At 37.1% G+C, this 16,405-nt stretch overlaps 1 protein-coding gene across 5 annotated transcripts in view; it reads left to right on the plus strand.

The window, feature by feature from the left end:
• ece2b (endothelin converting enzyme 2b) overlaps window positions 1-16,405 on the plus strand; it is a 46,554-nt gene that overhangs the window by 922 nt on the left and 29,227 nt on the right. Inside the window, exons 1-2 of one of the 5 annotated variants that reach the window (XM_046862896.1) lie at window positions 10,362-10,467; window positions 11,467-11,631. The exons of 1 other annotated variant lie outside the window; for it this stretch is intronic. In XM_046862896.1, coding sequence (XP_046718852.1) covers window positions 11,617-11,631 — 15 coding nt within the window. In that variant the 5' untranslated portion in view covers window positions 10,362-10,467; window positions 11,467-11,616. Of the gene's footprint in view, window positions 1-10,361; window positions 10,468-11,463; window positions 11,632-16,405 lie in introns of those variants that run through there. 3 more of the 5 variants (XM_046862898.1, XM_046862899.1, XM_046862901.1) reach the window with 3 other exon arrangements.

The raw sequence follows: 16,405 nt of genomic DNA on the forward strand, positions 1-16,405 counted from the left end.
TCTCCATGGAGACACGTTGGGCGAGGTGTGGTCGAACTGACGCTGCATAATAATACTGTCCTAAATGCTTACCATTAGATTCATAAAATAATAAGAATTGAATTATACATATTCTTAAATGAGTTAGCCTCACGTGCCATTGACCCGTGTTTTCTCCTCTCTTATGTAATTCTTTGATGTAATTATCGGTATGGTGATGATTTACCTTACTTTATCACTTTACCATTTATAGAGCTTCATAAAACAATACAGGAACTTGCCATACCATTATTATTGTGACCTGGATGCTGGATGTCAAAATAATGTTTGGATTTTGTGAATTAAAAATGCCACCTGCATTAACATTTACCTATATGAGATTCTCCAATTAACAGGCCTCCTAAATGAAAGTGCACAAGCGCAGATAGGAGCATTTGTCACTAATGTGACGACAATAAACCCTATTTCTGTCAATATCTTTGTGAGTTTGGTGTAAGTGCTTGCTAGGCCATGGGTTGCTAATTGAAAGGTTAAGGGTTCAAATTCCACCAAGCTGCCCTGTTGGGCCCTTTAGCAAGTTCCTGTTATTAGGGTGCTGCATCATGTTTTACCCTGAGCTCTGACCCCAGCTTCGTAATAAGCTGGGTTATGGGAAGAAAGAATTTCACTGTGCTGTTAAGTATACGTGACAATACATTGTACAATTGAATCAGCCTCTCCAATCTGTTTTCAGTTTACATGTTCAATATTTATGGCCTAACGTGATAAACTGAATCAAAGTAATAAACATAGTTGACAGGATATTACCGTAATTTTCGGACTATTAAACGCACCCAAATATACCCATTGAGTTTTACAAAGATTTTTATTTGGAACATAAATATGCCGCACCTGTCTATAAGGTGCCTACATTGAAACTAATAAACTTAACACAGTTGCACGGCTTGTATCTAAACAGTAGCCTACCAAGAAAGTAATTGTTCACTGTCTTCTTCCTTCCTTCCTGCGGCTAGTTTTTCTTTCGGCATTGTTGTGCGTTTAAAAATCACCATCAGTAAAGCTTTTCTCCCGATGCCGTGCAGCTCAGAACACAGATGAAGTGCCTTTTTTTTTGTTGTTTTCAGCGTGACGAATGATTCGCATTTCCTGTAGACAGTCTGAGTGAGTGGCAGGTCAAACGTCAGAGGAACATCATCCATATTTATGATGTGGTGCAGCCCAATTTAGTGGGAGCGCGATTTAATATAAAGAGTTTCATTGGTTCACCTGAACCTGTTCAGCAATTTCATTGGTCTAATGTTATGGGGCTCAGTGTTTTGGCTTGAAGCTTGTGAAACCGGGAAAAACCCAGGAAAAATCCATAAATTAGCCGCTTCATTGTTCAAAGCGTGGGGAATAAGTAGCGGCTTATAGTCCGGAAAATACGGTAACTAACGTACACTTGTAGTTAATGTCATTAGACCACACTGAAATCTAACCCAGTTAGCTGTCCTCCAGATTTACTTTGTCTTCAGTAGTTAAGAGTCAGTTTTTCCTCAAATATTTACAGTTTTTACAATTAACTTGATCAAGAACTGAAATATGTAAATGGTCATTATCTAATGTAATTTTAAAAAATTAATTAGCTATTTTAATGACATCTTATTGTATTCCATCTTACTGGAACCAGATCTCTTTAAATGCCCTTCATTTCTCAAATGTTTGTTATTGTTAAATGTTTCCGGATGCTGACCAAATTAACATACCGTGTTTGTCGTTTGTAGCTAAGAAGCAGATGAGTCTTTGCAATAAACCAATAAGCTTAATGTCTACATAGCCACAGGGGGACATTTCATGCTTTGCTTAATTTTCTGTATGGGCAGGATCATTAAGGGGACAGAAAAGATTGCTTGCTGTTTTTTAAAAAGTAAATCAAAAGGTCAATAAAAAAAAGAAAGAAATGGCAAACTGCTTATGAACAAAGCTGGATGTAAATTTGCTAAATGTAGTGTAATTGTTTCTGCTTTGTTTACTGTCTAGGCATAAATAACAGTCACTAAAATAATGGTCATGTATTTCAGACACAACTAGTTTATTTGAGTCCATCTGGAGTTTAACCCTTTATAGTAGACCTGTAGGAAGATCTGACAGGCAGACAGTGAGGATATATGCACTGGATATATGCACTGTTCCCCTTCTAGTATCACTTGTAGGTTATTGCTTGTGATATATATTCTAAGTATAAAACTATACTCATCTACAGCAAAAATTTAATTGTAATGTCTCTGTTTAAAAAATGAATGAGAATTTTTTCAAACTTTGTCTATCAAGCACCAAATATATACCGAATATATTTATTAAATGAAGAAATATTGGTGCTTTCTGATTAATAAAAGGGGTCATTCAAGCTGGTCATTTGGATTTGTTCTTTTTCAGTGTAATATCTAATTTGCATTTAATTGAATGTATAATGTTGGTTTGTTACTTGTTGTTGTTATTGGAATCGAAACTCTATGGTAGAATATGAATGGAATGGTAGAATGCTGCTTTGTCACTAGGTAGTATGAATGTAAAATAGCTGGTGTTCCCAGTTGCCCTCAAAGTGACTAAGTGACAAAGTAATTTGCAAAAGGATGTTATTTCTTTAATAATAGCTGTTAACCGATACTATTCATTTATTAGTAAACTTCCTCTTAACGCTTCAGCTATTTGTTTTTGACAACTTCGGACCTTGTTATTTTTTTTACTTTCTCTTTAGTATTTCTCATTTCACCTCCTTTGTTTTTTTAATTAATTTTTACTTATGTTTAGGAATAAATATTTTGTCTGCATTTCTAAGAAAGAAAACTTAAGAAATAATTGAGCATTGTGTGTAAATCTAAAGTGTATAAATGTGCACTGGAATTATGACAGAAACATTCCTATTTCCTAATACTGCATGTGAGCAATTTGGTCTAAAAAGCCAAAAACTCCACCATTTAAGGGTTTGTGGAACTGAGCATTCTGTTCAGCACACCCTTAACTCTAATCATCCTGTCTGCACAATTTCTTTAAAAACTATATGGGATTTTGAACAGAAATATGTGAGTAATTTTTGACAAGCATGATGCATGCTGTTCTCCTTTTAAATTCAGCCAAAATAAGTCACTCTAGTTACTAGCTCCTTATGTCATCTTTGGAATGATGCGAAGCAAATTAGAGTGAAAGTAAATTTTGACCAAATGTGTGTGGTATCTACGCTTATAAATGGTTTGAAGATGTCATTTGAATTTTTAATTGTTTTTCTCATATTGTCCAGCAAAGCTTTTGAATGTTGATTGGTCTAAAAAGGCACTGACGGTTGGTCCGACCATAGTTTTATTTGTTCTCTTTATGTTTCTATAGTGTTGCTTAGGTGTGGTGGTTGTGGATCTTGTACAGCGGTGTTAATGGTGGCTACAGTACAAACTAATTGTAATAAATTTCCTTTAAAATGTCAAAATATAGAATTATGAATAATTTTAATATAACGTGAGAGCACTTAAAATAATATACTATAAATAAAAATGACAGCGTCTTTTTCTATTTATAAAAAATTAAATTTCTATGATATAAGAGGAATAATAAAAAAACAACTTCCTTATATGCACTTATTGTCAAATGATAAATTTTGTGGTTGTAACACATCACCCTGCTCTGTTATTGATTTTGTTCTTATAACAACATGCCCTGATGTGTTTTATTCTAAATAAAATAAAAATAAGTTCGTCCCACTTTATTCGTCCCACAGTGGGGAAATTTCTCTCTTACAGCAGCAAATATATAAAAGAATAGAGACATAATACCGGACTATAAGCCACTACTTTTTTCCCACGCTTTGAACCCAGCGGCTTAAACAATGAAGCGGCTAAGTTATGGATTTTTCCTGGGTTTTTCCTCGTTTCACAAGCTTCAAGTTAAAAAACTGAGCCCTATAACATTAGACCAATGAAATAGCTGAACGGGTTCAGGTTAACCAATGAAACTCTTTATATTAAATCAGATGCGCTCCCACTGAATCAGGCCGCACCACATCATAAATATGTTCCTCTGACGGTTGACCTGCCGCTCACTCGGACTGTCAACAGGAAATGCGAATCATTTATCACGCTGAAAACAACCGGGCATGAAAAAAACACACTTCACCTGTGTTCTGAGCTGCACGGCATCGGGAGAAAAGCTTCACCGATGGTGATTTTTAAACGCTCGACGATGCCAAAAGATAAACTCGAGAGAAATTGTTGTGAAAGGAAGGAGGAAGACAGTGAACAATGACTTTCTTGGTAGGCTACTGTTCAGATACAAGCCGTGTAACAGACACTGTCTTTCGTTAAAGCCTGTGTAAAGTTCATTAGTTTCAGTGTAGAAACCTGTGGCTTATAGACAGGTGCAGCGTATTTTTGTTCAAAATAAAAACCTTTGTAAATTCAGTGGGTGCGGCTTATATTTGGGTGCGCTAAATAGTCCGGAAATTACGGTATATACACAACACAATGTATAAATACAAAAGTAGAAAAAAATAGACCACGAGTAAGTAGTTATGCTATCAGACATATTGCACATAGTTTTTTTTTTTATTTAAAAAATGACTGATAGTGTCCTAGTGTGGATCATTGTGTTTGAACTGAGATATTGCGAAGTAATTAGCATCATTCAGTGAACAATTCCAAATTTCCGAATGTACCACCCTTTTGATTTGATAACAGCAGAGAATGTGTCTATTATATATATTTGCTATGTATTATTTGCCCTGTATTAAAAAACAAAGAAAACCCTCAACAGAGTTGAGCTAACTCTTGTACATCTTGTAGCACTTTTGTATGTCACTCTGGACAAGTTCATCTGCTAAATGCTGCAGATGTAAATGTAAATTCTGTAGAAACATGTCCCTTTCTAAATTGATAATTACGAATTGAGTCCCGCATCCATATCCGCATTGTGGCGCCCACGACCTCTTGGAGAGAAACTGGACGAATGGTTTCGGCTGTGCAGTGCTGCTTGGGTGTGGTGGTGTGGGAAAGAGTGCGTTTGGAGCTCTCTGGAGGTGGAGTGCTTTTTCACTCCTCGACCTCTGCCTGACCCTGGCGGGCTGCTAAGGGCTTGGGAGAGCTGGTGCATCCTGCCTAAGGGTGTGTGAGTGCAGGGAGAGGGCCATACTTTCCTGTGTGTGCATGCTTGTACATACGTGCGTCCTTTAATAAATGTGCTCAACGGCTTGTTTATGTCGGGTTTACAGCTCAGGTTTGTGGTGACATGAGTGGAGTCCATTCACGTTCAAGGATGCTGCGGGTGAAAATAGTGATGTTAACAGAAACCGAACAGAAATCTTTTTTTTTTTTTTTTGCGATGTAGGCTAATAACTCTAATTCTTGGCTTAAAACGAACTATTGTCCATTATTTGATAAGGTCTACAGTTTTCCTTTGTGTCCTTGTGTGTTTGCCTAATGTATTGCAGTTTCTAAGGCGTAAATCTTCTGTTGGACTGAATTATAACATGTACAAGAGTTTCTAGTTGTTGCAAGGCTTTGAATAATAAACCAAGGTGCCATGATTAATGAATTTACACAGAAGTAGTGGGCCGTTATCACGCAGGCATTGTAACTTGTTTATGAGATTGAAAGAGTCTGAAAGAAAATGTTTTCAAGAGTAGCTGTTTTCCCAATTGCAGTGTTCACACTAAAATTGTATGATTTTTACCATACTTTTTTATAGGATTTTTTTAATTTATATTTTAAATTAAATTTGACCAGAACACAGACAATCAGCAATGTTTAATTACACCAGTGCTTCTCAATTATTTTCTGTTACGCCTCCCTTTGGAAGAAGTAAACATTTCGCGCCCCCCAAATCTCCGCTGCGACTGTAAGTAGTTTCATTTGTCTATAAAATTGTTATAAGTACACCTCTGCATAACATTGTATCTTTATTAACATTAAAAAAAACCAAAGAAACTGAAGTAGCATTAACAAAGCGTTGTTGGCAATATTCTGCACGTTTCGCGGAAAAAAACTCAAGCGGCTTATCAGCGTGATTGGGGGTGTAGTGTCTTTAAGTGACGCCTTAATTTATTTGGCTTCATGCTGTCCGCTGCCAACATTTGTAGACACATTAAACATACCGGTCTTTCCTCGTATCCCACCGTAGTCACAGTGAAGCCAAGCGCTACATACGCTTCATCATATTCATCATATATAACGTTTGTCTCATTATCTCCGTTTCTCTTCGCCTTTTTTTTTATCCCTGTTAAATATTTGTCCATGGTGTCTCTCAAGGGTTTGTTATCTGCACTTCATACCTCCTGCTGTGTGCTCTTGTCCGGTGCAAAAAACCCTACTCCCTGTGGCAAAAAAAAGCATGTTCCCCTAGTTTATTGCCAGGATGTCTTCTCACTCTTCCTTTTTATTTTTTTCTCTGCAAATGAATGTCTATAATGTCATGCTCCAGCATTGCTCTCTGTTGTTCCTTTAGTGTGGGTTGGATGTTTAGTATTCTGCTAACTCTATACTGCACCAGCTGAGAGCGCCAAAATAAGACGGAGAGAATACACACTGCACTCAAGTTAGATTTGAATTCTGTGGTGCATAGCAGCCATATTTGTGATTGCTGGTGCTTTTCACATTTGGTATGAGAAGGGAAGGAAAGGAAATTGAGATGAATGGAGATTAGAAAAAAAGTTTAAATGAGTTCGCAACGGTGAATAAGACTTTTTAGGTCAAGGCTTTGTGAACAATTCTTTGCCTCATTCATGCCTGTTGTTAAATGGCAATGTCGCTATTAGATTTCAACCACTGATTGACCAAAAACATCTCACAGCCAGCCAGCTTCTAGTGTTGCAGCAAGATTGATGAAATTACTGATAAAACAGTAGAATGGCTTGCTAGGGTACTTGACATGTGCACACACTGATTGCTAGGCTGTACTTATGCTTGCGGTCACTGATTCTTGCCTTCTAGAAGCTCAGTTTTATTGTTTTTCTAATCTAATTCTTACTTTTAAAAAATTAAGACATGGCTGTTTGATTCAAGTCTCACTCTGTAATGTATAGCTGGATTTCTATAAAAGTAGCTTTCTAAACCATGCCCCCTTTTAAAAATGCTGCCTCAACACAATATAGTTTAGATGTATTGTAATTCTATTAGTTTATACTTTATGTGCTACTCTTTATACACTCAGAAAACTATTGCTAATATACTAAAATGCCAATCCAACGTCTGCAAGCATGATGATTCTATGAAGTATAATATAAACAAAAAAATTTGACACCCTGCCTCTGTAGAATGCCTACAGAGATATTGCGTGTAAAGCCTTCACTGACAAAACACAACAAATTTCTTCCTGTAATAAATTGTTTTGCTGCTTAGAAAGATGGAGAAACCCATCTATCCTGTTCTCTTATAATTCAGCTTTTGTTTTCCTTCTGCTATATATTTTTTCCCTCTTTTTGTCTTCCTTTCTTCCTTCCTTCCTTCCTTTTCTCTTCCATAGGGTCCTCCCTTCTTCCTTTTCCTAACCATGTGCGTTGAGTGCATTAACCTTGCTACACAAAGAATGACATCATTCTACCTCTCAAGGGAGAGGGAGCTTCTCTCTTTCTCTCTTTACTTTTTGTTCTGTGCATGTTTGTCATTTTCTCACATACATAATTACTCCCTACACTGCTGTAATGTTTGATAATGAAGATCATTTTTTTTTATTATTAAATGTTTTGCTTATTATAACCCTAATTCAGGCTATTTATGTATAAAAGTGTACTTAACAAATGCAAAAAACATATTGAGATGAACTATCTTTAGTTTAGATATTTTAAAGCTGTTTGTTGAGAAGTGCATGTGGGATTTCTCCTTCGAACAAATTTACTCATGCTGGGTTCTTTCCTTCTGTAAAAAAAAGACCCAACAGCATTTGAGTACACAAGGTGAAGAAGTTTGTGTAAAACAACATTTGTATTTTATTTTGCAGATGCTTCAAAAAAATGTAAATAAAAAATAATACATTGTTTTGGCAATTTCTTTAAAAAAATAATTTTAATTAAAAATTGTGTTAATTTGTAAAGATATAAGCATCTAGAATATGTAATAATATATAATAATTAATTATATATTCATAAATTAAATATACAAACATTAAAAACAAGCATTTACTGTTGTAGGAGACCAATGCTAAAAAAAAAGTAGAATGTTACAGAGAAACGCAGCAAGCTAACTGGTTTTAAAAGAAAGGAAAAATATGCATTGGTGTACAAATACATAAGCATTCGCTTAAAAACACAAGTGACAAAAAATTTAATTGTTTACTGCTGCTGTTATTTGCTGCTTTTAGATTTAGTGTTTTTTAGATGCTCGCGAGTCACGACAGAACAGATCCAGTGCGAAGTTACAAACAGTTTACACAATAGCACTTCATTAAACCATACCATTTTCACATGATGTGGATTGTACAGTTTTTGCTTTGCATAACTTTCAGGTAAAGTTTTCTTTGTTGCGTTTAATATAAAATGCTTTATGAATTGGGACTCGCACTTGTTCCTGCTGCCGGTTGACCCTGTAGTCGCCGCCATTTTCTCATGCGCCTGTGTTATCTTGTCGTCACGCTAAATCGAAACTTGAGCAGCCCAATTAATTGATAACTGCATTCATTGACAGCTAATTTTATTATAGATTTTATTGATAAGTTGTTGCAGCTATAAAGAAGTTTTTTTAATAATTTAAGTAATTTGTGTGGTGACTGAACATAAATTAAATCACTTCCGGGAGATGTCTGAACTGCTCTATCTATTTTGTGTATAATGCTGGTGCTGTTGTAACCTGGAGGTTAAATGTGAATATGGTTAAATGCATAAAATGTCTTTATAATGAAATATTGTTAGGTGCTTAGCAACGCTGGTGGTAATTTGTTGCCTTGTGCCATGTTCAAATTTGTCCTGTGAGAAGTTGGCAGTGGTACACTGTGCTGACATGAGAATGGATCATTCGATTTTTCTGCTAAAAAGAAAAAGAGCAAGAGCTTCCTTTATAACAAGTTTTCAGTGGGGTTCAATTTGTTATAATAGAAAAATCCAATACAGAAGCAAAGGAAACAGCAAATGTTTGACTCCAGATTGTTCTGAAATGCCATGCAGCTAAACGATGGAGTTATGCCAGAGACTTGGCTCTGCTAGTTAGTTAACTATGAGCTGATGAGAATGATGCTATTGACTGTGTTTAGACATGAAACAAGTGAAGAAAAAAAAAGAAAAGTTTCTAAACGAAACTAAAAAAAGATCAACTCAGAATTTCATTACAAACATACATTTTAAATGACACTGAATTTGTTCTCATAATGAATGAGGATGAATTTTTCCATTAAGGATCTGTGCTTGTAAACTTCAGGACTATCATCAGAGAATTTGTCCACTGTCAATTGTAAGTCACTTTGGATAAACATCTACCAAAGAAGTAAATGGTTTGCTTCGATAAAATAACATATAGGTTTTATGTAATAATGCGCACTGTGTATAAAAATTTATTTTTCACTGGACCCCACTGTCTAATGTTTAAGGGGCGCTTGTACCATTAAGACAATGTTCCTTGTATACCATTTAGATAACAAGGAGATGCACTTTGCCAGGATTTGTTCATTGTTTCTGTGAGTTTGCGATGCTGAGTGGATGTGTGAAGTGCGTCCGAGTGGCTCACTGCATTGGGACACATTGGCCTGGCTGCGCTGCTTAGAATGGACCTTTGTACCTCAACAATGAAGCGTTCTGTTTGGCACATAGCGATGGAAGCCCCCTCTGCTGGCGGCTGTATGCTAGCACTTCTAGCGCTAACTTGTTCCTGAATGAAGTCTTTATGAATGGCAAAGCCCCCGAGGAATCACGAAAGGCACTTGCTGTGTGGGAAGCATGTTTTTATTTGATACGAGTTATGTACAGCGCAAGGTCAGGGCAGTGTCCTCACAGGAGTTTTCTATCAGAGCAGCTCAAGTGATTGGGGTCTAGCTCCAGCTGAGAGTGGACGCTCTAACACTCACTTGCACTGCACTCATATTCCTTCCCAGTCTCTTAGCATGTAAGAACAGAATGTCCTTTTTATGTCATAAAGAATATGTACATTACCAAACCAAAACTCACAGCCTCTCCTTTTGCCTTTCTAGTCTCCTCATTTTGGATTGAAATGTAGTTATATGTAGTGAGACATAGCAGTTCTATCATTGCTTTATTTTGCTTCCCAATATTGGAGCTTGTCTTTCCTCAAGAAATGCTTTTTTTGCTTATCACACAGAATGGACTCCTAATTGTCCTCTTCTAGCTTCCAGCTTCTATCTGGTTTGTTCTCTACCTCTTCCCCTGCCTTCCCTCCTCCTGGCCCTCCCTCCGTCTCTCAGTCGCTCGTTCACTCCCTCTGTCTTTTTCTCTGAGTGCTCAGTGTTTACCCTCACTATGACCACCAGCAGAAAGAAAGGATCATCAGTCCAGTGCAGCTTGTGTGTAAACTGCTGGTACATTGTGAGGTGAGTATCTGAGGGTGAACTCTTCTCTACTCCTTTGCTTTTCCATGAAGGAGTTTACACTTCTGGTTTAGTAAAGATGTGGTGAGTAGCTAGGAGATATTACTGTAATAGTAAAATCTGGTTCCCATGCTTTGTTCATGCAAGCAATGCAATATAGAGATGTTATAAGGGGTGTTTGAAGGTAATAAATAGCTTTGCTTTTGGGATTGTGTGTGAGAAAGAGAGAGCAAAAGAGAGAGAGAAAGGGAGCAAAAGAGAGGGGGTCTCATTGTCCGGGTGAGGACAAAGGTCACAAATCGAAGAAGAGAGGAAAGGGAGATTGCTGAACCCCGACTTCCTTTTTGTGTCAGCACACAGAGCTCAGGCCAGTACTGTTCATTTTTCGTTTTTTTTCCTTTTCCATTCTTTTCTCCCTTTATACTTTTTTCCTTCTTTTTTTCTACTATCAATTTTTTTTCTCTTTCTTTGTCTTCTGGTTTCCTTTGTACCTCTGTTTTTTCTTTCTTTTTTCTCATTACACTAATTGTTTTCTTTTCTTATTCCTTTTTATTTTCTTGATTCCTTTTTGTGTTTCCTTACCTCTATAGTTCAAGCTGCTTGACTTTTCACAAGTCCTTGAACCAGATTTTGCAGTTAATAAAGTTTGGCAGAAATTAACTGCCTGTTGATTAATGATTTATTTACCCAGAGTGCATTTTGCCTTTCACATTTAAGTTTTAGTGTGTAATTGTTTTGAACAGAGATTGAGTTGCTTCAGGCCAATTTCTAAAATGTTTCTTGGCTCACTTTTGGCTCAACAGTACAGCAGACTGATGTCTTTCTACACTTTGTGTGTGTTGGGGGATGTGTTGTGTTGTAGGGGGTGATGAGAGTTGCATGTGTATAATCCATGTATACTCAAGTTCTTACAACCATTCCTTTTAAAGATGACAAAGGCTGTTTAATGTCAATATTTCTGTGTGTGTGTGTGTGTGTGTGTGTGTGTTCCATTTGGAGAAGTTGGTCCACTACAGAGCTGAACTTTTTTTCATCCCAGCGGCCAAAGAGGAGTAGCAGCATTGGAAGTGCTTCTCGTTCCCATGTTACAGTGTGCATAAATGTGAATTTGGAAGGCTAATTTTGAAGCTGAAAGAAGCACGTGGACTCTTCATGGCCAATTTTTCAGTAAGTGCTTATTTCAAAAGGACCAAATGTATGTGTAGTGAATGGGTCAGAATGATACTAATTTAACTGATTATGGACTGTGTAGATTTACATGCATGGCGGAGGGATTTAAATCTGCTTTCAAATTCACCCAGGATCTCTTGTACCTATTTAGAGCAGTTAGATGTGTGTGTGGTGCTGGATTAACACCGCATGATTTGTGTACATTCTTTTGGTTCTGGGTTTGGATCGGTGGTATTCGATTGCATTAAGTGATGTTTTTATTGGCAGCAATTTTACTGCTTTTGTGCTAGTGCCAAAGACAGACGACTACAAAATTCTGGCAGTGTCAGATGTTTTTGATTAACCTCTTAGTGTGACTCCTGCTATCATGTTTATATAAGTCACCAATAGGACAGCAGCATAGATTGCACAAAGCTTGTGACACATCTAAAAATGTTTGATTTAGTAAGCAATCACATATACAGACTTGCTCACATTACCAGGCTACATGCCAGCCCCTATCATTCTTCTCTCCCTGTATTTTTATTTTAGTTTAACATTGAGGTCTATCTGTGTGCATTGCCTCTCCTCAGCACTCTGTGCAGGGCAGTTTATCTGGCTCTCTGGGCACTGGAGTTCAGGGTATTCGTAACATCTTGGGCAGAGGTTGGACTATGCCAACCTGCCCCCGCCAAACTGCTTCCTTTTAAAAACACTTCTCAGGAAGCTACTTCAAACAATCACATTCCGCACAGAGAAAGTCCTGCACCACTCCTGGAACTTGGGAAAACCTCTCCCTTCCCTTTGAAAGGCAAGACTCTCCCTCGTTTACTCGCTATCTCTCCTTTACGGTCTTTTATTCTTCTCCCCAACCTTGTCATTCCAATCCTCCACAGACACATATTTTTCCTTATGTAAGGTACCTAAGCATGGGTTTGAGGCTTGAACATGCTCTCTTGATGTACTTTGCTATATTTAGTTTTATTTATGAAAAATATGAAAAAGATCAGTTTTTACTTTAGTAAGTTGGAGAATTTTATTTTCTCCCCATGCCTGTATGGATTTTATGTGGAGGTCCTCTGGGTTGTCCCCTAAGTTCATGGTGCCCATAATGGACTGGAATACTGCTATAGAAATGAACTTGAACTTGAACTTAAAGTTAACGTTAAACAGTAAGTTTTGCCAGTAAGCTTAGCAGCATCATGTAGTCATGCAGCACTTTACACATTATAGAAATAATTTTTTACTTCAGAAGTCATTTAATGTGGTAAATGAAGTCATAGTGCAGTTACAAAAAACAAAATACAAAAATTAGCTAGTTAGCTGTGAATAAAAAAAAAAGACTAAGACACGTGTCCACAGTTGAAAAATTGTTTAAAGCTGTCTGTCTATAATTTCGCTCAAGAAGTGGTAGATTAAAATTCAGAATTGCATTATTTGTGTTTGTCTTGTGATGAACAAGCTAACCAGCTATCTGTAATCTCAAATCAGCAAACTATATAATCAGTATTATAGGTTTATAGTAAACTAATGTCTTTTATGTTTTGATTCATTGTAACTTCTTGGAATTAGAAATTGGATAAACTAAAAGTTGAGAAGCATTTTTTCTCTAGATTGGATGTAGATGCAACATAAATTCCTTTCTCTCCCGTTCATTCCTCCTGATCTGGTTTCTGCACTCAACACCTCCCATTCTCCTCTGTACAACTTTTCAACAGCTTCTCTTCAGGGGGTCTGGCTACAGTTCTTCCCTGCTGTTGTTATAGTTCTGTACGCTCTGTCCCACTACCAATTAAAGGTCTGCACTCGGGGAATACTCTTGCACGAACCATTTTAAGCTTTCTTTCAAACCCAGAGGGTTTCCATCATCTCTACTTTCATGCTTTTTTCCCTTTAAAAATGATGAATGTGTTTGAAAGTGGAGGAAATTTACAGTAAGAGTTTGTGATTTTTCAGCAGCTTCTTCTTCTTCTTCTTTTGGCTGCTTCCATTGAGGTTCGCCACAGCAGATCATTTGTCTCCCTACTACTCTTTTCTCTACATCTTCCTCTTTCAAACCAACTACCTGCATGTCTTGCATAAACACATCCATAAACCTTATTCTTAGCCTTCCTCTTTTCCTCCTTCCTGGCAGCTCCATCCTCAGCATTCTCCTACCTCCCTCCTCTGCACATGTTTATACCATCTTAATCACACCTCTCTCACTTTGTCCAAACATATTTTGTTGGGCTGTCCTGCTTATGATGACCACAGAAGGTTGTTTTATGAGGCCAATTAATTTAAAGAGCTGTTTTACAAAGTTTCATCAGAAAAAGTTTTAGAAATTCTGTCATATATTAACATAAAAATTTCATTTAAATTGTCTTGTGCTACATTTATTTGTTTGTGATTTTATGGTATTTTTGTTCTTATAAACTGTTCTTGCCATGAAGATAGCCTCAGGAGCTGGCATGGCATTAAATTATAGTATATCTATCTAACTATCTCTCACTTTGTCCCCAAAACATCCTACATGCGCTGTCCCTCTAATAAATGCATTTCTAATAGTGTCCATCCTCGTCACTCTCAAAAATCTCAATCGAAAACTCAATCTTCAAGTCTGCCACTCCCAGCTCTTCCTTCTGTCTTTTAGTCAATGCCACTGTCTCTAAACCATACAACATAGAAGGTCTCACCAACATTTTCATCCTTTTAGCAAAATCTACCTTGATCTGCCCTTCCACATTCCTCTCCTTAAGGCCACACCTACCCATCTGTTCCTTCACCAACATGGCCATTTAAGTCTGCCTCAATCTCTGATCTTTAATTCCTAGGTACACTCTCACCACTTCATCTAACTCACTCCAGAATTTTTTCCTTCTCCTCCATCTTACTAACCACTTGTGGAGCATAGGCACTGATAACATTTATCATCACTCCTTCAACTTCCACCTTCACGATCATCACCCTATCAAAACTCTTTTCACCTCCAGTACACTCTTACTGTACTCTTCCTTCAGAATCACCCCTACACCATTTCTCTTTCCATCCACTCCATGATGGACAGTTTAAACCCCCTCCAATGTTCCTGACCTTACTCCCTTTCCACTTGGTCTCCTGATCCCACAACATGTCAACTTTTTCTTTGATCTATTGTACCAGCTAGCTCTCTCACTTTACCAGTCATAGTACCAACATTTAAAGTACCAACCCAAACCTCCACTTTCCTACACTTCTTCTTTTTCTGCTGTCTCTTTAGACATCTTCTTACTCTTTTTCTCCTCCTTTGGCCAACAGTAAAGCAATTTCCACCGGTATCCTGTTGTTTAACAATACCTGATGGTAACTCGTGCCTCGACCGGTATGAAATTCTGGTTTGTGAACCGCATATTTAATTTGGCACATGTTTTATGCTGGATGGTCTTCCTAACACAGCCCTCCACATTTATCCGGGTTTGTGCAACCCTAATGGCTAGGTTGTGATTTACAGCAGCTACTAGAGCTAAATGGTCCTCTCATGACTTTAACTGCGCATCAGCAGATCGTGAAGGGCCCTCACCCTTCCCCTGCAGCTCACTGACGTGCACTTGCTGACGTCAAAGCCTCAAATGGACCTTTATGAATTATAATTGCAGCTCGTTACTGACCCACATGTGATGGGAAGTGTTTTCTCTCTCTCTTTCTTTCTCTCTCTCTCACACACACTCAGGACTGCTGCACTCCCACAGTCCTTGTCATCTGTTTAGTATTTACAGTCCTCTGACGTAGTTTAATGGTTTGTTCTTCCCATAACGTGGTGCTCACTCTCCTCTGTTTCCGCACTAACAAACACAGAACCAACAGACCCATCTACAGCTGTTCGTCCAGCATCTGGCTAAATGAGAGAAGACTCTGAACACATTGCTTTAATTTGCTTGGCTCGTGTGACAGTGGGGTTGGAGGATTGGGGAGATAGGGGAGGGGCATTCCTTGTTGCTGTGGCAACCATGTGCATGTACTGGGTGAGAGCTAAGGGGAGGAGAGAATGCTGTTTTTGCCAGCTCTTTTCTCTGCTGCAGTCTGATGTTAGTCAAAACAAACAGATAAAGAGAAAAGATGTAGTTTGTTGTAGTTTATTGTTTTAAGTTGCAGCAGCTGACTGGTACAGAAATCTATTTCAGAGCAAACACTTTCATTCAATAAACCATTAATTTATTATATAAAAACATAAGCATTTAATATATAGTTGCATGCAAATGTTTGGGCATCCACCACCATAATTCATGGTTTGTTCATATTTAACTAAACCTCTGCAGCAAACAAACAAAACAAAAAATCGGCATATGTAAATTTATAGTTGATGAACTTATAGAATAGAAAAGAAATTAATTGTTGTATTTGCCAAAGTTTGGACACCCTTCTAGTTGTAAAATTATTTAAATTAACTAATTAGGCTCATAAGGCTTGTAAACAGTTATATTGCAGAAGAAAACATTTTCAATTTTTTTTTTATGTCTATTTATTAAATTCATTATTTAATCGATCATTAAATTAATAAAAATAATGTCTGCTAAAATAAAATGCAGAATGAAAAAAAAACATTATAAAGCATTATACCACAGCACTGATGTTTTCTTAAATCAGATTATTTAAACAGATTTTATGTAAGCAGCTCTGACAGCATTTCTTGCTCTAATTTTTAGCACATGTAAATAACATTATTGTCTCTATAATAACAGCTTATTCATTGGAAATGTAAAAAGTGAAACACTAAACACATTAAATGCCTTTTTGCTTAACAAAAAATATTTAGAATACTGTAAGTAGACATTTG

Source organism: Silurus meridionalis, chromosome 12 (assembly GCF_014805685.1).
Source record: "Silurus meridionalis isolate SWU-2019-XX chromosome 12, ASM1480568v1, whole genome shotgun sequence".
NCBI lineage: Eukaryota > Metazoa > Chordata > Actinopteri > Siluriformes > Siluridae > Silurus > Silurus meridionalis.